The sequence below is a fragment of the Metopolophium dirhodum genome, chromosome 4 (assembly GCF_019925205.1).
Source record: "Metopolophium dirhodum isolate CAU chromosome 4, ASM1992520v1, whole genome shotgun sequence".
Lineage (NCBI taxonomy): Eukaryota > Metazoa > Arthropoda > Insecta > Hemiptera > Aphididae > Metopolophium > Metopolophium dirhodum.
Window position 1 is genome coordinate 10,156,129 of NC_083563.1, and position 22,741 is coordinate 10,178,869.

At 29.8% G+C, this 22,741-nt stretch overlaps 2 protein-coding genes across 3 annotated transcripts in view; one reads left to right on the forward strand and one right to left on the reverse strand.

Annotated features, from left to right (window-relative positions):
- Positions 1-15,623, forward strand: LOC132943909 (DNA topoisomerase 2). The gene is made up of 24 exons (XM_061013055.1): positions 1-311; positions 1,046-1,210; positions 1,292-1,472; positions 4,649-4,892; positions 4,953-5,165; positions 5,237-5,410; positions 5,483-5,722; positions 5,816-6,109; positions 6,171-6,302; positions 6,430-6,750; positions 6,813-7,043; positions 7,136-7,383; positions 7,451-7,682; positions 7,759-7,958; positions 8,037-8,172; positions 8,243-8,400; positions 10,617-10,758; positions 10,854-11,108; positions 11,554-11,790; positions 11,858-12,056; positions 12,134-12,245; positions 13,309-13,643; positions 13,711-13,836; positions 14,762-15,623. Exons 2-24 carry the CDS (start codon positions 1,087-1,089, stop codon positions 14,842-14,844), a joined length of 4,617 nt encoding a protein of 1,538 aa, XP_060869038.1. The 5' UTR covers positions 1-311; positions 1,046-1,086; the 3' UTR covers positions 14,845-15,623.
- Positions 15,612-22,741, reverse strand: part of LOC132943910 (uncharacterized) — a 25,981-nt gene continuing 18,851 nt past the window's right edge. For both annotated transcript variants that reach the window (XM_061013056.1, XM_061013057.1), the window contains 4 exons: positions 19,259-19,416; positions 17,716-17,920; positions 16,741-17,022; positions 15,612-16,137 (listed from right to left, as the gene is read on the reverse strand). In XM_061013056.1, the coding sequence (XP_060869039.1) occupies positions 15,852-16,137; positions 16,741-17,022; positions 17,716-17,920; positions 19,259-19,370 (885 nt within the window). In that variant the 5' untranslated portion in view covers positions 19,371-19,416 and the 3' untranslated portion in view covers positions 15,612-15,851. The remainder of the gene's footprint in view (positions 16,138-16,740; positions 17,023-17,715; positions 17,921-19,258; positions 19,417-22,741) is intronic.

Here is a 22,741-nt window from a genome sequence, read left to right on the forward strand (position 1 = left end):
CTACGCGAAATCCCGGCGATCGGTTTTCGTCGGCCATCTTTCGAAAACCGTTTTTTCCCCTTTTTTCGGTTAATTTTTTTTTGTAATTCTTTTTTCCATTACAATGCCCGTCTCGTAACGAACTGCCGTCTACCGCCGTGCGTATTACCCGCTTATTTTCTGTTGATCCCGTTCGCGCGTCGACAGCATCGCTGCTCTGCGCTCGCTCTGGATAGTCAGTGGCACGGTCTGCGGTCGTCTGTCACAGCATAGCGAAAGAAGATTCGTCGTCAATAAACTTGCATCAATCGGCCGTTTTGGAGGGAGGAAAGGTAAAAACTTAAAATAATTAAACCGCCGGGCAACGCGTAGTCTGCGGAACGCTTTTTTCGCTTATCGGTCTCGATCGGTTATTTTTTATTGTTTCGTCCGTTTTCCGCCGGTTTACGGTGCTCGCTGGCTGTCAGTTTACTCGCTCTGCAGACGCATTGGCAGCCACGGCCACCGGTCTACAGTGTCTGTCGTCAGGCCAATTACTGCGACCACTGAAACAACGCGCCGATAGGTAAACGTGAGAAACTTGCACGGTTTTAATTACAATAATAATTGCGACAACCGTCTCACTTCCGTTGTTCGCAACCGGCTAATAACGCGTCGGCGGCGTCTCGACGACGACCGTTTAGACCGTTATCTAGCGTCTCGGTCCGGCGGCACCGCCGGATACGACTCCGCGACGCGTATTTTCATTTCGTCGTCCGATCCGTTTTTCTTTTTTCGATCGATTGCTATTCGCGTTTCCAGAGATTTTCCTCGTCCGTCGACATTCACCTGTTGTTTCTCTCGCACTATTATAATCTACGCTTTTTGTAGACGCTTGATAATAATACGTAATTAAGTAGCCATCCATTCTATACCTGTGATTATTCCGTTTCGACAGGATAGCGTCCACTGAAAATACAGAAAACGTCCGAGTCTGTATGCCCATTTAATAGTTCTTGATTTTGTTTCTATTATTTTTTGACAAAAAATACCCAGGTATCTTATTTATTTTGTCATCTTTTCTCAGCACAGTCTTATTTGTTTGCCAACCACTTCATTGTCGCCGGTATGGCGTCTGTGGAAAATGGAACGCCTCCTGCGGCTTCAAAGTCGAAGAAGACTGCTGTTGAAGAAATCTATCAGAAGAAATCTCAACTTGAACACATATTGCTTAGACCTGACACATATATCGGTAAGAATTTTTAGTTTCAATTTGTGTTTCTACCATGTTAGTTAAGTTTTAAGTGTTAACCAAATGTTTTTTGTTATTTAGGCTCTGTCGAACCTGTCACTGAGTCTATGTGGGTCTATGATACCGAAGAAGATTCTATGGTTCAAAGAGAAATTACATATGTACCTGGACTTTACAAAATTTTTGATGAAATACTGGTGAATGCTGCTGATAATAAACAGAGAGATCAGTCTATGGATACAATTAAAATTGATATTAACAAGTAACTCAAGTCTCACTTTTTAGTGTTTTGAAATGTCATAAATATTTAAATACAATATAAGTACCTATATTATAGTACACATAAGTTACCAATTAGGTTATATACAACTTTTATTTACCGGTTTACATATTTTATATAATTTTACTACAAGCCTTCAAGCCCATCTCCACAAAATATTTTGTATTTTATGGCACCCACAATATTAAAATAGCATATAACATTCAATGATTACTTATCTGTGGGTTTATCTATATTATTTCTTTTCTTCTTATGTATGAAGTGATTTTAATATGAAGCTTGTTTTCATTTGATTTTTAAAATTAATTAATTTAATTGGAAATAGTTACTTATAAAACAGAATTTTTGCAAAATATATACTTAAGGGGATTCCTCCCTGTGTTTTTCTATCTTTGACTAACATAGGATTTTTGGCGTGTTCTTTACCCAACATACTAATTGATCTAATGATGTGATTAGAATTCTGAAAACACATTTGAATTTGTTGTCAAATCTACTTGAAATCAACGTTCCCAAATTTTTGATATTATCCCCCGAATTTCTAAAAACGTTATATTAAATAGTATTTTTGTAGGTCTTCAAATCAAAAAATCAGAAGTGTGGGAAAGTCGATTTTAAGTAGACTTGACAACAAATTCAAATCTGTTTTTAGAATTTTTATTGCTTCATTTGATCATTTGGTATGTTTGGCAAAGAGCATGTCCAAAATCCTATGTCACGCGTGTGTTAGACAAAATCAGAAAATCATGGTATCTAAACCCCTTAAATTGTATAAAACAATTATTATTTGATATGTGTTGTTGCATTAAAAAATAATCTTATTTATTATTAGGGAAGCCATTTTTTCTAAAACCAAAAACTTTGTATTGACTTTTCAATACTATGCTAAGTCAAATAGTTAAAATAAATTAGAAATATGCTTGAAAAGATAGCTAAAACATTTATTATATATTTTCATACATTATGAAAGAATTTATTTTATAATACAATAATATAAGACCATATCTAGAAATATTTATTCATCATATTTTTAAAACAATAAGTCACCAATAAATATTTTTGATGTGCCATATTATAAATCTTGAAATTGTGTTTGCATGCCATCAAAATTGCTTATGTCGGTAAAAACCAATAACAAAAAACATAAATTACAACACTAGAATGTATATTATTAGTGTTTAATTTTTTGATTTGTCAAGGTTAAATAAAATTTGTCCGCGGGCTGCCATTAGGTAACCCCTGAATTAGCCTGTATTATTATAAGTTATAACTTATCAAATACATTTTGCATTAACAAATATTTGAAAATGTTGGTTAGTGTTATAATAATAATAATAATAATAATTTTTATTAACGGAATAAAATTCTAATTTACAATAACATAACAATGGAAGTTGTAAGTACATGTGTGAGTTATACTAAAAATTAGTAGAAATAATAGAAAATAAATATATTTATATTTAATACTTATAAGAAATTAAAAATTTGACAATTTATTAAACAACTAATTGACTAAATTAAATGTAATAGTTAGGTAATAATCTAAAAATAGCAATTTAAAGATCTAAGAGTCATATTGAACAGGTCCAAGTTATTGAAAAAGTTTCCACATGACATTAATATTTTAGAAGGGTAGTAAGACATTAAGGGCCCGTATTACAATCGTTAAACTAAGGTTAAACCACCGAATTTGGCCAGTAAAATCAGTGAGTTAAGCGTAACCGAGGTTTAAACTATGGTTGTAAAACAGGCCCTTAGTAAGTTTTAATATGTTGATAAATAAAAAGGATATTTATTTCTTGAATTATTTACATTTACTTTGAAGTTAATACGTTCTAAAAAGTTCTTGGCGATCAATTAAATTATGTAGTACTTTAAAAAGAAATTTTAACATTTCAAATCTACTATTTAAGGGATGCAGTTTAAAAAAAAATACTAATATTAATATACCCTGATGACGACGTCTTTCAAAATTACATTTAAAAGATAAATATCTCAAAAAATGATTTTGTAATTAACTAGATAAGACACTGGTTTTAACAAATACTATCTAAGTGCCAAATTAAAGAGGCATAGTGAATATGGGAGTATACTAGGGAATAATATAATATTTTTAAAGCTGAACTATCGTTGAAATCGCTACACATACGTTTTAATAATCCCAGCTTCGTAAAAGATTTATTACGAATAAAATCTACATAATTGCTAAAATATAATTTTGTGTTAAATGAAACTCCTAGGTCTTTAATAATAATATATTTACATGTTAGATTTGTATTATGTAAAACATAATTAAGAAAGATAGTATTTTTTTTTTAAGAGTACGATATAACCGAGCATTTATCAATATTTAAAGATATTCCATTATTATGCACCATTTATATAAACTATCTGAGTCGGCTTGAAGTTCAAATGAATCATCAATACACTTGATTTTTTTTTAAATATTTTGGTGTCATCAGCAAATAATAGACATTTTGAGCAATTTAGAACTTAATTAATATCGCTAAAAAAAGAAAAAGATAATGGAGATAAGTGATCTCCTTGGGGGAACACCTGATAATACATTTATTGAATTAGATATAAAATTTTCGTATTCAAGAACTTGGATACAATTTGTTAGAAATGAGTTAAACCAAGAAAGTTTAGAGATCCTTTACCCATCTAATTTTAGTTTGTAAATTAATAATGAATAGTTAACCCTATTGAATGCCTTTTTAAAATCCGTATAAATTATGTCTATTTGAGCTTATCTACTTTATCTATTTAGTAATTAGTATAGATATAAATAATTAAGAGAATGTCAGCGCAATATTTGTTTTCTCAGACCAGCTAGCACCATAGATACAACACTTTCACCCAAAACAATTTTTTATTTGACTTTGTTTTTGATTTTCAAAAAAAGATTAAATTGTTTTGATATAATATTTAGACAAATCGATATGTCATACTCTCAAAAATATTTTTTATCGTTTTTTTAATGGGTGATTTTACTCAAAAAGCTGAAAATAAAAATGTTTCTGCTAAAATGCAATTTGTCTATGTTGTGCGTAGGCCAGAGATAGAAAACAAACAGTACGCTGACATCCTCTTTAAAAAATGCAATTTTGAAATTGTAAACATTCATTATAACAATACATTGAATCAATATTTTTCAGAGAGGAAAATATAATATCAGTTTGGAACAATGGTAAAGGTATTCCTGTTGTTGAACACAAAGATGAAAAAATGTATGTACCTACAATGATTTTCGGACACCTTTTAACTAGTTCTAATTATAATGATGAGGAAGCAAAGGTAACTGGAGGTAGAAATGGATTCGGTGCTAAGCTCTGCAATATATTTAGTAACAAATTTACTGTTGAGACGGCTAGTCGTGAATATCGCAAAGCATTTAAACAAGTAATATTTTTACTTTACATTTTAAGTAAGTTTTTATTAATTTTATATTACAATATTTAGACTTGGGCAGATAATATGGCCAAATCGTCAGATCCATCCATAAAAGAGGTGAAAACAACTGATTATACAAAAGTGTCTTTTAGCCCAGATTTAGCGAAATTCCGTATGACTTGTCTTGATAAAGATATTGTTGACTTAATGTCACGGCGAGCTTATGATGTTGCTGCATCATCTCGTGGTGTAAAAGTATACTTAAATGGCAAACTTCTTCCTGTGAGTTTTTTTTTCTTTAGTTTTTTTTTTTATATTAAATAAATTGAATATTCTTTAATTTTTGTTTTCAGATTAAAAATTTTCAGGATTACGTAAATTTGTATATCAAAGGAAAGGAAGATGAAATAGGAAATCCCTTAAAACTTGTATATGAAAATGCGGGACAACGGTGGGAAGTTGCAGTTACTATGTCAGATACTGGTTTTAAACAAGTGTCATTTGTCAATAGTATTGCTACAACTAAAGTAAATTCTTAAAAGTTAAACTATATATTTTTTTTTAATTTTATTATTTATGGCATACAATTATTTTTATAGGGAGGTAGACATGTCGATTATATTACTGATATGATTGTTAAACAACTAGTGGATATAGTAAAAAAACGTAATAAAGGTGGTATGGATTTGAAGAATCATCAAGTTAAAAATCATCTATGGGTGTTTGTCAATTGTCTCATTGTTAATCCCACATTTGATTCTCAAACCAAAGAGCATATGACTTTGCAAGTGAAGAATTTTGGGTCGAAATGCTCATTAAGCGAGAAGTTTGTTACTGGTGTAAGTTTCATACAATATTAATTTATAAGTGTTAAAGGATATTTATTATTAAGATCTGATATTAGAATTAAAATGAATTAATTAATATTTCAGGTATCTAAATGTGGTATTGTTGAAGCAGTACTGAGTTGGGCTAAATTTAAAGCTCAAACTCAACTACAGAAACAAAGTGGTAAAAAACAAAGTAAACTCAAGGGAGTGCCTAAACTTGAAGATGCTAATGATGCTGGTACTAGAAATTCGATAGATTGTACATTAATTTTAACTGAGGGAGATTCAGCTAAATCGTTGGCAGTTTCTGGATTAGGTGTGGTTGGTCGTGATAAATATGGAGTTTTCCCTCTTAGAGGTAAATTGTTAAATGTTCGCGAAGCTTCTCACAAACAAGTAAGTTTTTACAATATAATTACATTGTTTGCTGTATATTAAATTTAAAAAAAATATATAGATTATGGATAATGCAGAAATAAGCAATATTGTTAAAATTGTTGGATTACAATACAAGAAAAAGTATGAGACAATGGAAGATTTAAAGTCGTTGAGATATGGAAGATTAATGATAATGACTGATCAAGATCAGGTGAAAATCATTTAATTTTTAATAATGCATTTATATTAATGTAGAAATAATGCTGTTACTAACTATTAATCATGTTAGTATTAAATTATATGATGTGTAACATTCAAATATTTATTTTGATTTTTAGGATGGTTCTCATATTAAAGGATTGATAATTAACTTTATTCATCATAATTGGCCAACATTGTTAAAATTACCGTTTTTAGAAGAGTTTATAACGCCTATTGTAAAAGCCACTAAAGGCAAAGATGAAACATCATTTTATTCATTACCTGAATTTGAAGAGTGGAAAGATGCTACAAGAAATTGGAATAAATATAAGATAAAGTACTACAAAGGTTTGGGTACCTCAACTTCAAAAGAGGCTAAAGAATATTTTCAAAATATGAAACGGCATAGAATATTATTTAAATATGAGGATGCTGGTGATGATGAACATATTGAAATGGTATTTAATATTAATAAATATATATTGTCTACAGTTTGTTTGATTGCAAAAATTATTTTTAGGCTTTTAGCAAAAAAATGGTAGACTCTCGTAAAGAATGGTTAACCAATTGGATGGTTGAAAGTAAAAGACGTAAGGAAGCCGGTTTAGCTGAAGAATATTTATATGAAAAGAACACCAGGACTGTTACGTATAAAGATTTTGTGAACAAAGAATTAGTTTTATTCAGTAACATGGACAATGAACGATCTATAGCATCTGTTGTGGATGGATTAAAACCTGGATCCCGAAAAGTAATAAATAGATTTTTATATTTTATATTACACATAGATTAATAATGCACAACTACTAAATAGTATTAAATTTAATCTGTGGATTTTTATAGGTCTTGTTTACTTGTATTAAAAGGAATGATAAACGTGAAATTAAAGTTGCTCAATTAGCTGGTTCTGTAGCTGAGCATTCTGCATATCATCACGGCGAAGTGTCTTTGATGTCAACAATTGTTAACTTAGCACAAAATTATGTTGGAAGTAACAATATAAATTTGTTACAACCCATAGGTCAGTTTGGTACTAGACTTCAAGGTGGAAAAGATGCAGCTAGTCCTAGATATATTTTCACTATGCTTAGGTAATTATTTTTATTATTATTAATGTAAATATTTAAAAGTATTGAAAATAATTGTATTCAACTTTAGTCCCTTGACTCGGCTGATCTTTCATCCTCATGATGATCCATTGTTAAATTATCTTCGCGATGACAACCAAAAAATTGAACCCGTGTGGTACATGCCAATTATTCCTATGGTTTTGGTGAATGGTGCAGAAGGTATTGGAACAGGATGGATGACCAAAATACCTAATCATAATCCAAGAGAAGTTATTAGTAACATTAAACGAATGTTAAGAGGTGAAGATCCACTACCAATGGTAATTTAAAACTAAACAATAAATATAATATTTTATTTAATTTTGAATAAATTAAATTAATTTGTATTAACTGTAGAAACCTTGGTACAAAAACTTTGCTGGACATATTGAAAAACTTTCTGAGCAAAAATTTATCAGTAGCGGTGAATTAGGTATAATTGGACACAATAGAGTAGAGATTACAGAACTTCCTGTTGGGGTTTGGACTCAGAATTATAAGGAGAGTGTGTTAGAACCTATGCTTACTGATACTGAAAAATCTCCTGCTGTTATAACGTGAGTGAAAACAAAAAAATGTTCAGTTAAAAACTGTTAGGTCTAAATATATTTGGTTTTATTATTTTATACAAACAGTGATTATAAAGAATACAATACTGATACTACAATCAAATTTGTTATAACCATGAATCCAGAAAAACTTCAAAAAGCAGAAAAAGAGGGTATACATAAATTTTTCAAGTTACATGCATCTATTGGTTTAACTTCTATGGTAAAATTTATAAATATATATGATTATAGTTTATTAGTTGATAATTAATATTCAACATTTTGATTTTCAGTGTGCATTTGATAAAGATTGTGTCTTGAAAAAGTATGAAGCTACTCAACAGATATTGCGTGAATTTTATGCTGTTCGATTGGACTTTTATGGTAAACGTAAGGCCTATTTGGAAGGTATGTTAGGTGCTGAAGCTGCTAAATTAACCAACCAAGCTAGGTAAGTAAACAACAATAAATGTATTACTGAAATTGTATTTTCTATAATTCAATCTAAATTTTTCAACTTTGATTTAACAGGTTTTACCTTTGTTTTTATATTTTTTTTTGAAAATTGGATTTAGTTATTACTTAGGGGTGTAAACATTTTCCAGTACTTAATAAAATAATCATACGGGGAAAACATGGTAAATCAGAAATATTCAGTTCAAATTAAATTTTTTATCTTTGTGATTCAATTATATATAACCAAAAATACTAAAGTTTTAGTTTTGGCTAAACTATTTTATATTCAAACGTAAATTAATGATTTTAGTTTTTACGTTGTAAGTTAAAAAATATTCATTCTGAGAACTTTTTCAAAATTTTTGGACCAATTTTAAATTATTTATACCACAAACCTATTACAACATTTTATGGTATGTGGTACTGACTCATTAGTTATTTAAAGTTAATAACAATACTCATAGGCGCAAATAGATTTAGTCCCCCCAAATGTCGTTCAAGTCCTCCCAGTTCAAAATCTAGTAATTAGTATTAATTTTTTTATTCTGTGGTACTAAGCAATATGGCCTATGGCTTGAGTCCCTCAAAAAATTTAGTCAATTTGTGCTTATGACAACACTACATATTACTGTGTTTTTAGCAAAAATTAGCGCAATAACATACTACAATAATACAAATTATAATTGCTAATAATACTTGATAGGCTTCTTCTACAACAGCGGTTCTAAACCTGTAGTAAACGTACCCCTAGGGGTACGTGGCATGATCTCAAGGGGTACGCGAAAAAAAATTGAGTAATGGCGGAAAAAATGAAATTTAATGTAACTGAAATATTTAATAATTGTGTATTGATTACAATGTAGAGTCTGCGATTTAATGTTATTAATGCGATAACATTTTATTGTTATAATATGAACACTGTAGAAGTGTAGAATGTAGATAATTTAAGTAGATCAATTTTTGTAGATTATTTTTAGACAATTGTAGAGACTCGTTATATCGCTGTATTACAGATAAGCCATATAAGGTACCTACACATGTACGGTTAATAATCGTCAACTATTCAGTTGTTATATGATATTTGTCAGTGGTACATGTACATATATTTTAACTATTAGTCAGTCGCTTTATTTCGCGAATATTACATATATTATTTATATTCAAAATTGATATTTGGGGTACGTGAAATAGTGGTGAGTAGTAAAGGGGTACGTGAATGAAAAAACTTTGAGAACCACTGTTCTACAATATAGATATTTTAAACTTTTTTTTGGATATTTAGATATCATTAATCATAATACATTGTATGATACATCAATCATTGAAATATATTCATATTAATTAATGGTCATTGGGTATTCAGGTTACCAGAAACAACTAATTTTTTACACCAAAGAACTTGTTTAATGTAGTTAAAAACAATTTTTTTGAAGTATCGATATCACGATTCAATATTGCACAAAACAAAACAATATTGATATTCAAAAATATATCGTTGAAAAAGCCTAGTACTTGATATAATAAACAATAAATTATTCTTAGAAATAAAGGTTCATAATTACCAACTTAACTCAGAATCATTTTTTGTATGCAATGTGTATCAATTTATTTAAATTTAACATACTATTGCAGTGTTCCACTCAATGAACGGGTTGACTTAATACCTACCTTACAGCAGAATATGACTTCCCGGTTTTTCTTAGTTAATTTTCCATAGTCACACATTTTTATAATTTTAAATTAATTTGAAGTGGTAAAATGAATAATAAATCAGTACACTGAGATTTTGGTTTTAAATTATTACAACGTAACAGACTCTTGTATTCAAAATTTTGGATAGCCATTCTTAATTGTATACTTTTTGTTGTTTGTTCATTTATATATTTACTAACTGATCCCGTGCACTTTTTTGGGTGTAACTCGCTGCAGTAAGTGCAACTCAACCACCCTGGTAGGCAATGTTCAAAAATATTATTTGATGCAAGTTTGTACCTGATCTACTCGAATAACCAATGGCAACTAATAATAAATAAATACTAATTACTAACCTTTATCTACCCTCAAAATTCAAATTGATAGCTCAAATAGATTTCGACTCTGTATTGATTATGGGTCACTCATGATTGTCTCGTATATATATACAGATTTAATTTATATATAAATATGTATAAAATAGTTCTACATTTAAAAAAAAATAATTTTTTTTTTAAGATTCATTGTTGAAAAATGTGATGGAGATTTACGGATTGAGAATCGTAAGAAATCAGAAATGGTTAAAGAATTGGTAAGACGAGGTTATAACAGTGATCCTGTCAAGGCTTGGAAGTTAATTCAAGATAGAGAATCAGTATTGGTAATTTAATTATTTAATTTTTAAACAATATTTATAAAACAAATTATAATATCATAAATTATGTACATTTATTCTTGTTTTTTTCTTCTCTTCAGTTAGACGAAGCTCAAAGAATTGCTGAAGAAACAGAAGAAGATGAAGCTGCTCCGTCAACTAGTGCCGCATCATCTAAAGACGATGACAATTTAGACTATGATTATTTGCTTGGTATGTCCTTTTGGCATTTAACATTGGAGAAAAAGAATGATCTGTTAAGAAAGAAAGAAGAAAAATGTACTGAATTAGATATCTTAAAAAAAAAGTCACCTGCTGATTTATGGACCGAAGATTTAGATGCATTGTCGTTAAAAGTATGTACAAATTATTATGTGCATAAAGTTATATAAAGTAATTAACTTGTTGTATGGTTGCACTTTAAAACAAACAACTATTGAAACATGTTCTATACATTCACTAAATAATAATTTTTTGATTTTTGAAAATTTAAATAAATATTAAATAGTTTTAAAATAATCAAGTTGAGTATATTCATTTTGTAAGTTTTTTTATTATCAAATATTATTTTTAATAAAGCATTAAGTCCTATAAAAATGATATTCCACAATATACCAAATGTAATAAATATGCACAAAAAAAAAAATGGTTTAGTCCTAAATTTTCTTCAACTAAAAATATATTTATATTTTACTTAGTAATTTGTTTGACTTTTGAATAAAATATTATTTAAACTCAATAAGTTTCAATCCCTAGTTATTACTTATTAATTATTATAAAACTATTATTTTTATATTTTAGTTGGATGAAGTTGAAGAAAAAGAAAGACTCGATGAATTAGGTGATGAATCTGGAAAATCAAAAGCTGCTAAAGGTGCTAAATTAGCACTTGGTAAAAAAAAACCACTTATGGCAGCTGATTCATTGCCATCACCTGCTGCTAGACGTGTCATCCCTAAAATAGATGCTGAAATGTTAAAAAAAGAAGAAAAATTAATAGCTGCAAAAGAAAATAAAGGAAAACGTGCCGAAAAAAAGGTATGAACTCTAGTTTATTTTTCTTACATTTTTTTTTTATAAAATGTTCAACTTATTATGTATTTAGAAAAAAGGGGAAGGTGAAGAAGGAGGTGAAGATGAAGCAAAACCAGAAAAGAAAGCAGCTCCTAAGAAAAAAACTGATGGTTTAAAACAAACCAAACTGAAGTTTGAAAAAGTTTTTGATGACGATGATGATGACGGTGGTGGAAACTTGTCAGATTCTCCTCCGCCACCTCCTAGAACTGTTACGAAACGACAATCTGGTAAATATATATACCTAATATTTATATTTATTGATTAATAAAATGCCATTTTTTAAAAAATGAAAAACATCAACTAGCTGCCAACATATCATTTAAACTTGATGATGATGATGATGATGAAGATGATCCTGGACATAAATCTGACCAAAGTTTTAAAACTTCACCAATACGTGATGCATTTTCTGATGAGTAAGTTATGATTTCTAATAACTTATACCAACATTAAAGGCAAATTTCAAAGTTTATTTCCACGCAGACCAATTTAATATCTTATTCACTAATTGTCTGATGTATAGTTTGTACATCATTACTCCCCTTGTTTATTAACTATACAACAAATAATGCAGGTATCATTTAAATTTATTTTTAGTGTCATACCTACTTAAATCAACCATTAAACCTTTAAACTTAAATTTTAATTATTATACTTTTAAAAATAACTCAAAATGTATCATTTTTTATTTCACAAGAATATTAATGAGTGTTTGTCGGTTGGGGCAGTTAAAAATGCTTACATTCTCAACTTTAATACCTTTTCTGGTAGGAAATTTAATCTTGTTTGTACTGTGGGAGATAAACAATTCTCAGTGCTTTTTTTATAACTGAATATTAGGACTTAAGGCTAAATCAGTATTCTTATTTTGTTGTAATTTAAAACGAATAACTGTAAATATTCAAAATGTTTACCAAATGCTTGTATTATTTATGTTTTTTATATAATGTGTTCTCTTTTTTGAGCTATTTATAGAAATTTTAATTATTTTTTTTTCTTTATAAATCTCGATAAAAATAAAATACAAAGTCTTCACAAATAGTTGATTCTAAAACTAAATAACTTAAAGCTATTTCCTATTTATACCATAAACCTTATCATGCCATTTTACAATAAACATTGTATTGACTCGAAAGTTAATAAATTTTATGTTTCCGGTAAAAATTAAATCAACTTACCTAATACTAGTAGTTAAATAAATTACTTAAATAGAAATATCATGAAATATACTTATAGGCTGCAGACATTCCTTGCTCGGAATCATTTTTTTTTGCATGCAATAATTTATCATTGAACTTAAATTTAACACTTACTGAATAACGAGATACACTTGACACATGCTGTACATCAGAGCGGTTACCTACTTTTCTTCTTTTTTTTCAATTTTTAAATACTACATTAAGAAAAATTATGCCTTTATTTCAAAATGATGATTTTATCTTTTTTATAAGAACTAATTGTTATTATATTAAATTATAGGGCTACATCGGATGATGAGTTTGTACCGAAAAAGAAGAAAGAATCCCCTAAGAAGGCTCCTAAAAGAGCACCTGCCAAAAAAAACAATGGTACAGCTAGCACCAAGGTAACAACAGATGATGGACCTGTAGCAAAAAAACCTCCTGCAAAAAGAGCACCGGCTAAAAAAGCACCAGCACCAGCTAAAAAGAATACTGTGATCAGTATTAGTGATGAGGATGATGATTCACCTGTAGCTAAACCTACTAGAAAACCAAGAGCAGCTGCTTCTAAACCAAAACGTAAATACAGCTCCTCGGATTCAGATGATGTGTTCAAATCTCCATCTACTAGTAGTAAGTTGTTCATATACTAATTTTTACAAACTATTTAAATGTTTTATGTTCTTCCTATTTTATTTAGGTAAACCTCAAAAATCTTTTGACGATCTATTCGGAGAAAATACAAAGAAGAAGGTTATGTCTGACGACGACGATGATAGTTTTAAATTGTCTAATTCATCAGACGACGATTTTGTTCCAAAATCAGGTATTAAATTTTAATGATGATCACTATATTTTCTTCTTTATAAAAATCATATTGGTAGGGACATCAGATTATGCTTTAGAAACTTGTGGTTTTTTTTTTATACGGTACCAAATTTTATTTTTAGACAGTAACCCATGTTTAGTAATAGGTTCCTGTCGATCTCATTTATAAACCCGTTTATCATTGAATCGTTTTCTATAAAATTATCCATCTATAAAAACTAATTTCTGTGAAAAATTAAATTAGATATTTGTTTAATATATTTTATATTAAAAATATTAATATTAATCTTTAAAAACATCAACTGATGAAATATTTATTTTGTTTTATTAATTACTATGCAAGTATTTTTCTAGATTTATGATTTGTTCTCTTATATTCTATTATGTTACCAACACCAAATTCATGTTGATTATTTCATTCTTCTGTCCCAACATTATAGTCATCAGTTTCTTCTAACTTGGCTTTGTTCAATTCATCCCCATAGTTTTCTGATTCTTTAAATGTTTTTGCGAGTTGCATAATCTCTTCTTCCATTTCCTGATATAGTTGGCATTAAGTATTTTAAGTTCTTGTCTTTCATTATATTTTTTGACATATTCTGTCTTATGAGTGCGAATGTAATCCAACGGGGGATCTGTTCGTCTGATTACCAATCTATAAAGATTAGTTAATACATTGGTCAAAGCATCAATAACACGTAAATCATTAAAATATTTGTTAAAGTCTTTGCATTTGTTAACCGAATTCCCTCGATTGGTCATTTTTAAACAATATAATATTAAATACTTGTTCAAGTAATGATATTTTTATGTATATTATTTATTACAGTAACCAAGCATTTTTTATTTAGTATGATTATTTATTTGTTTTGTTGCAATTTTGTATAATAGTTATATAATTAATAAACATTTGTTTTGAATAGGAACTAAAAAGAAGGCTTCGGCAAGAAAACCTCCTGCAAAGAAGGTTAAAGCAAGATCCCCTTTTGATTCAAATTCTGAATAAAACCATTTATGTACTTCTATTATGCATGTTTAATTATGAATTCTCGTTGTATCATAAATTTATTCTTTTCTGTTATTTTCTTGAAGAACTTACTAAATTTATGTCTCTTTATAGAAGATTAATTTAAGTACCTAATTTATGTTAACCTAACTTATGTCCAGTTTAAACTATTGTTAAGAAATTTTAAAGAGCACTTGAAAATTTTCAGAAAAATGTACAAGTTTTTTTTACTTATTATAAATTATATTATGTATTTTTTTTATGTGTTTCTTTAAAAATGTATCTTCTCACTTCTGAAATGGTGTAGAAAATACTGATTTAAAAGAATTTTATTTTAGATAGTTTTAAAATCTTCAACAGACATTACTTGTACTTTGTAGTATTTAATTATTTTTTAGGTGTGATTGATGTACATTTATAATTAACATTGTATTATTCTAGAATAATAATGAACAATACATTTTTTATATACGTTTATTTATACTTTAATAAAATATTTACAAATTTGTATGAATGGTATATAATTAATATTAAATTATTTTCCAGAAATGTTAAAAATTTAAAAATAATATCAGTTTTTCTAGAATTTATAACAAATCAAAGAATAATACATATTAGGGATGTTTGGTGTTGTTAATTGTATTAATATTACTGAATTTTAGTTTGATAAAAAAAATGATATACATACATGAATAATTTCAAATATAATTGTTTTGGTACTATTATCAACCATACAACTTGTGGACAGAAATATTAGTTTTTTACATAAACTGAGGTAATAAACAGTTTCTTTATTACAACAATTGAAATAAATTATTATTATGTTTGTATGATTAGTAATAATCATTTATATTATACATTATTTTGATGTTATAAACATGGGTGTCAGATTAAAATGACCACTACTGTTAAATTAGGTTGACCAAAATTAACCGCATAAAAATATTTACAGTTTACAAAAAAAACATTACAACATTTATGTACATTAATTATGATTGATAATGCGATTAGTATCGGTGCCCGTGCATGTGCCTGTCCGACTGTTTGCCAATTGAAAATCGATCGCTGTACTCGTCGTGGTCCGAGTGGTGCACGGCCTGTGGCGGATACTTCTCGGTCTTGTAATGTATTTCTGGTGTGGCACCGAAGCTCTTTTGCCAATGATGCGTCCAGTAGTGATTTTGCATGGCCACCTCTTTAGGCGTCTTGGCGTCTCTGCACACCGTCACACAGTAGATCAGACTGCCCATGAGTGTCAAGAAGCCAAAAATGAGGAATATTATACCCAATACCCTGTGAGGAAAGAACAAAACAAAACGTACAGCATTTCAACATAATACACAATATGGATACGACTGGTACCTATATTTTATTATTTAGTTTGGTTAAGGCAACTTTTGATTTTTGTTCGGCAGTTCAATTTGATGACACCAATTCCTCTACTTTTTACAAGCATTTGCATTATCAAATTTATGTAGTATTTCCGTTTTATTCTACCCGTAGACTATAGAGTAGATAATAAAATAAATCAGTTTCATTCTGAATCTAACTTTAAAAATTGTTTACACGTCGTTATAAAATACTGAAATTACGCAACTGTCATCGCACAACTCGTGTCGCAAAATCTCTAAATTATGACCCTCTCAGATTAGACACTTATGGATGGGATTTTTCCTCTAACGAATAATCGGGGCATGATATAAAATATAAATTAATATTTTCTAATTGCAAAAAGTTGGCGAGATTTGTGCGGTGAACTTTTTATTTTTAATTATCTATGATTAGGTATAATTTTAAGTATAATATTATAGTAACTTACAGCCACATCGCCTAGAGTTATACAAATTTGAGGTAACCGGTAAACAGGTAATTAGTTAGTAGTCAGTTGGTACTCACCACACGAACAGAGGTTCAAAAAATTGTATGACGATGACGAAACCCAACGTGACCAATATGAGTCCCAGGTTGAGCAGCAGCATGAGGCAGCACATACCCTTGGTGTTCGGGCAAAACGGATTTGGCGCCGACATGGTCTCAATGGTGACGCCTGGTTTACGCGTGATTTTGGACTTGACCGTCGACACTTCGGAGGGGGCAAGACCGTTGCTCCGGTACGAGTAGTGGCTGGGAGCCGGCCCCCTGCTCCGGTTGCTCCTGCTGGTGTAATGAGATCCTCGACTGAAAAGTAAAACGAACGTGATTATTGTCGTCATTAAAACATTGCTTCTTACCCATCTGAGTTGACGTCAGATCGATCGCCATATATTATAAAATATTATAAGCGGACTTAGGGACTTTAACACCTATAATGGGTGCACTATAGAGATGGCACATTATTCCCTTCGCCCCTCCCTTGCGCGATCAGTAAATGTCGAGTCCCGTCTAAAGGATTTCTACTCTCCGATACTAAAAAGAAGCACAATATTAAATATTATATTCGTTTGACAAAAATGTTGAATTATTTACGTGCCACCTATCTCCATGTATAACACGGCAGTCACTTGCGCGTGGTCGCTATAATTTCCTGTGTACTGGACCTACACAAATTAACGAATTGTGTGTATCCATCTGTAGCTAAACGGAAAATAATTTGTTTTAAATTTATTTAGTAGATAGCCACACGGCTACACCTACCCATTTCAATATAGGTAGGTTTACGTTACCCAAGCCCCTCCAAATTTCACCTATACTGACTATATCTATACTACATGTCTAAATAGGGCAAACGCACAGGTTTTATTACTATGATAGTATGATGTCTAAAAAGCAGTCAAAACTGTACGAAACTACAGCCTAACCAAAAATCAAATTCGATGACCGACCCAAGTCCACCTAATAATTGTCTCAAATTCCAGATCTATTTCTCCTCACCTCATTTCGGACGGCGGCCTGTATGCGGCACTAGTCACGTAAACGTCCGAATCATGGTGGCTGGCCGCCGACCTAGCTCGGGAGCTGCTAGACGGCCTCTCCAGGCTCCGGGACCGCTTCGACCTGGGTGGCGTCCGTTGACCACGAGACGATGGTCTGTCCGTGGCGATCGTGTACTCGGACAAAGTTCTTTGGCTGTCTTCACCTACGTATGTATGTAAATCTTTAGGTTTATAAGGTATATTATACACTGCACGAATTGTTGGGCGGCGCAGCGGGATGATAGAGATAGAGGTTGGATCTTATAGAGTTCTAATACTATTATAGTTTTAAAAAATATAAATATATGTGTACCTCAAAATAATTGATTACAATAATTATTTTTATAGTAAATAAATGACTCCGAAAATATTAATTTTAAACGCTCATAACTGATAACTCATAAGTAGATCCCTACTCGTGAGTCCTAGCCTGTATGACTAGTGTAAATTATATGTATACTTTAATTATTTTTTGGAAAATTGTCGACTGGGGCGTATGGGGGATCTCGCACAGTCGCCCTCCTTACCAAGTCAGGTCGAGTTCAATCATTTTAATAGAAACATTTATTTTTTCAAGTCTCAATTCTTTTATTTTTCGAATTGAAGCATTAGCTGTATGTACGCATATAAAATTGGATGGCAAAGAAGCCAAAAATCGTGTGTCCATTTTTTCTCAAAATTGTTTGATATAGATACCAGGTACATTGCGTAAACCAGGGTAGATTTTATCAATTCACAAAAACTAATGTGAAAAACGTAAAACAATTTTAAAACAAAAACACAATTCAAAAAATGACAATTAGTAAACGATTAAAAACAAATTGTATAAATATTAGCTATATAGCTCAAAATTAAAATGAATTAGTATTTTTTTCATATTTCTCACAATTATGTACAAAATATTCCAAGATAAGCTAAAGAAACTAAATGTTCCATAACCCCTGAATTATTCTCAAATATGCAATAAAAATATTTTTCTTATGAACTGTTTAATAGACCATCTTCATTTGTCATTCATCCACTCCCATTAAACTTCATACTCAGTACCTATTTGGCTACTCAATAAAAATAATATTATGTAAAAAAAATCCCTACAATAATTATTAAAAGACTTATTAGCTATTATCTATAAAACCACTATTTTCTACTTTAGGATTTATAGAAATGTCATTTTAGTGCACAGATAATAACATGCCCTGAACACATAGGACATATTTAATTTATAAAATGGAACAACTAATTTTGGAATTGTTATGTTTAAGAGATTTAAAATGATTGTTAATGTATTATAAGATAATTAGAACCTAATATTCTAATGTATGATCTTATTTTAATAGGTACAATAATAAGTTGCAGAGTGCAGACGTCCATCGTTTATATTTTATTAGGTAGATTTAGGTATAAATGTTGAATAACATAATAATCTCAATAAGACTATGTATTTTTTTTAATTTAAATAACAATTTTATAATAGTTAATATCCATTTGTTTTACGATCTTACCATCGGTGGAATATCCTCTGTGCACATATGGTAGCGTTTCCGTAGATCTATGGTGGTGTTTACTACTGCCAGGTGTGGCCACGTAATGATGTTTACTGATACGTTTCACCATTTTGTTAAGTTGAAAATGACGGGCTGTTCAAGATGACGTGTTGGACCTTTAAAATACAAGAAATAAGAACAATAAGTTTTAGTACCTATAACGACGAAAGGTAATTTTATTAAATCCATCAATATTGTGTATCTGCATACAGATGGAAATTTGGTACTTGAGGGGCCAAGCTTATTCCAGCCAATGTTGTGTATACATAGGTATCATACTTTACACTGTTCTTAATTTGTTATAGTATTACAGCTTAAATATATTTTAATAATGTAATGTGCGAGTGGTGGCTCCCTTGAAAAATGCATCACTGGATAAACATTATTTTTTTTAAAATTTAAATTGCCTATGTCAAACCCCTTAAAAAGTGAATGCCAGGTGTCTGCTTATACATTTAATTCATACAAACCAATATTACGTGCTATATATTATAATATCGTATGTAATATTTTGGGGCCCATTTGAACAAATGGTATATAATATATTCAACACATGATATATATATTTTCTATAAAATATAAATATAAGAAATTAAAATTGGAACTAGGTATATAATTGTAAGAGTGATAAATAAAAGATATATCTCAACACAAGTGAACAATTGATTTGTCATATACGAAAACAAATTGTAAAATAACAGTTATAACTTATAATTAAAGACATTCCCAAACGTTCTTCGCGTTAAGAAAGAATTAATATAACTTTAAAACAATGGCTAATTATATAGTCCTATACTTGGTGAGTGTCGCAGATATTATATATTAATATATTAAATAGTGACGTGAACTGAATAATTATATGTTCGTTTTCCGTAGTATAATTAAAAACGGTAAATCTCATCAGGATCATTTTTACTGTTAAGAGACGTTAAGTTTTATCAAAAAATACAAAAATACTACTAATCACAAATTCAAAACATAAAATTAATTACCACAATATTTAATTAAACATAAGTTATATACTGTTACAATTAAAACGTAATTGTACAAAATTATTCAATCACATATAAGATCGAAAACCATTATTAAGATACCCATATAAAGTATAATATCGCCGTCTACAGGATGCACAATAATATAATACATAGTAGGTTTTTCATTGTAAACATTATTTTGTTCAAAAATTAAATTCTAGTATTTTGAGTGGCTACAATATACGGACATACGGTCAACTATATTATATGATTTCGGTGTTTTGTAACTTATAATAAAAGAGATTAAAATAATGGATTTCGCATTACCAGCTGCAGTGTTCTTAGTCGTAGGGTGGGTCATACACATTTTCCAAATAAAATAATTGAACAACTTAAACATTTTTGATTTTTTTTTTTACCTACTCTTGTTGATATATAAGTTCATAGGTAACAATAATTGCAGCCATAATTTTCTTATTGTTGTTACAATTAATAAAACCTTAAACCCCGCGAAAAACTATATCTAGAATTGTTCTGCAGTGTAATATTATTATATTATATTTTATGAACACTTATCCGTCGTTGTTGCGCATGTATATTACACATACCTATCCCTTCCGGGCCTCCCCAGAAAATTAAACCAAATTAAATCACTGCGCGTGTACATATTATATTTTTTCTAAAGAAAATATTCCAAATAACACTGGCCAGGATTTTACAGGTCGTCGAAAATATTCATTATTGTCACAATAATTTGTCGTGGATTGTTCCGTACAGTACGATTCTTGAGACACACGCGCAGATGACTACGATCGATAGATACCTATAATTTATAGTAAAAAGGATAGTTTTCATTTAAAAAAACAGGAGTTTTTACCGTCACAGGATACTCCTTAGTCCTTAAGTAGTATAAAAATATCAAGAATCTAAAAATACTAGTATAATATTATGGTATTTAAGTACCTATATAAAATAATTCTAAAAATCTGAATTTGAATAAATTCATTATTAAATGTAAAAAATGAGAGCGAGTATAATTGGTGAATCACCCTGTATGATAATTATAAATAATATTATATACCATAACGATAACTCAAATCTCCATCTCTTTTCTCCTCTATACCGGTCCGGTTGGTCGCACCTGTTGACGCGGAGATTCCGTTATGTAAATGTCACGCAGTTAGTATATAGTTAGTATAGTTTAGTACGTATAATATAACCTATCTCTGCGTATAGTTTATGAACAATGCCTAAAACGGTGTCTACGATGTACCGGTGTGGGGAGGGTATAGGTGACGGGGGAGGACGATCGGTGCACCATGGAGAAAGAATCAAAACTGTTGAATAATATTTTAATGCAGGAGCGGCTATATTATTGTAGGCCATGGATAGGTACCGAAATCATTGTTATCACGACATTATTTTATGGTCACGTATTATAATGTCATCATTTTGGTCATTATTGGTCATACATTTTATTTAAAAATAATTTAACATATGTTGAAATAAAATGCGCAAGTCAATATAGATTATTTTTTCCAATTAGACGGTGGATTATGAAAAATTTATTATTTTAAATGCATAAAAAAAATTGCATTCTGCTGCATTTAAAGTAGAAAAAATAGTAGCAAAAAATTTTTGAACTTATTAGTTATTATGATGAGTTACCCATGTCCGAAATGAATCACATAATATGCTAAAATCATTGATAGTTATACAGTTATTATTTATTTTCCATACATGTTTCACTATAGTGAATTATACTTAAAAATGTTATGTTTTACAAAAGGTAAATGTAAAAATAGGTTAATAAGAAAGAACGAGTATATTCATCAAGATCGTTTGAGAAATGAATAAGTAGGTATTTACAGACTTATAGCAATGAAATAGACGATTGGTTTTAAAAACAATTAAGATAACATCACACATTCGTTCTTTAAGGTGTTTGACATAGGGCAATTTTAAATAATACCATAATCTAATATATAAAAATCTCGCGTCACAGTGTTTGTCGTCGCATTTCTCCAAAACGGTTCGGCCGATTTTAATGACATTTTTTTTTGTATATTTGGTAAGTCATAAGTATAATAATATAGATTGTAAAGTATTTTTCACCCTCCTAGGTCCAACCCGGGGAGGTGCTCAAACGGGGATTTTGAGATTTACGGTGGACATTTTTGTTTATAAATGGTTGCTATTGGTCATTGGAGAAATAATTAGTAGAAATTAGTATTTATTATTTGGTTGCCATTTGTTAATCGGGCAGATCAGGTGAAATCATGCATAAAATGTCATACGTTGCCTACTTGGTATGCTGCCACACATTGTCCACGATCCGACGTAGTCGAATTACCTACCAGAGAGGCTGAGTTGCACCCAAAAGGAGTTGAACAATCACAATTTTTTTTAAGTTGTAATTTTTTACAGGCAATGAAGTGAGCGGGATCAGTTAGTTTTATATATTACT

What these genes read in the sequence shown, in the direction of transcription:
- LOC132943909 (XM_061013055.1), top strand. Translation starts at nt 1,087, where the DNA reads ATGGCGTCTGTGGAAAATGGAACGCCTCCTGCGGCTTCAAAGTCGAAG. An exon ending in ATTAAAATTGATATTAACAA is followed by an intron (nt 1,473 to 4,648) that starts GTAACTCAAGTC and finishes AATATTTTTCAG; the next exon opens with AGAGGAAAATATAATATCAG. An exon ending in CAAATCTCCATCTACTAGTA is followed by an intron (nt 13,644 to 13,710) that starts GTAAGTTGTTCA and finishes TATTTTATTTAG; the next exon opens with GTAAACCTCAAAAATCTTTT.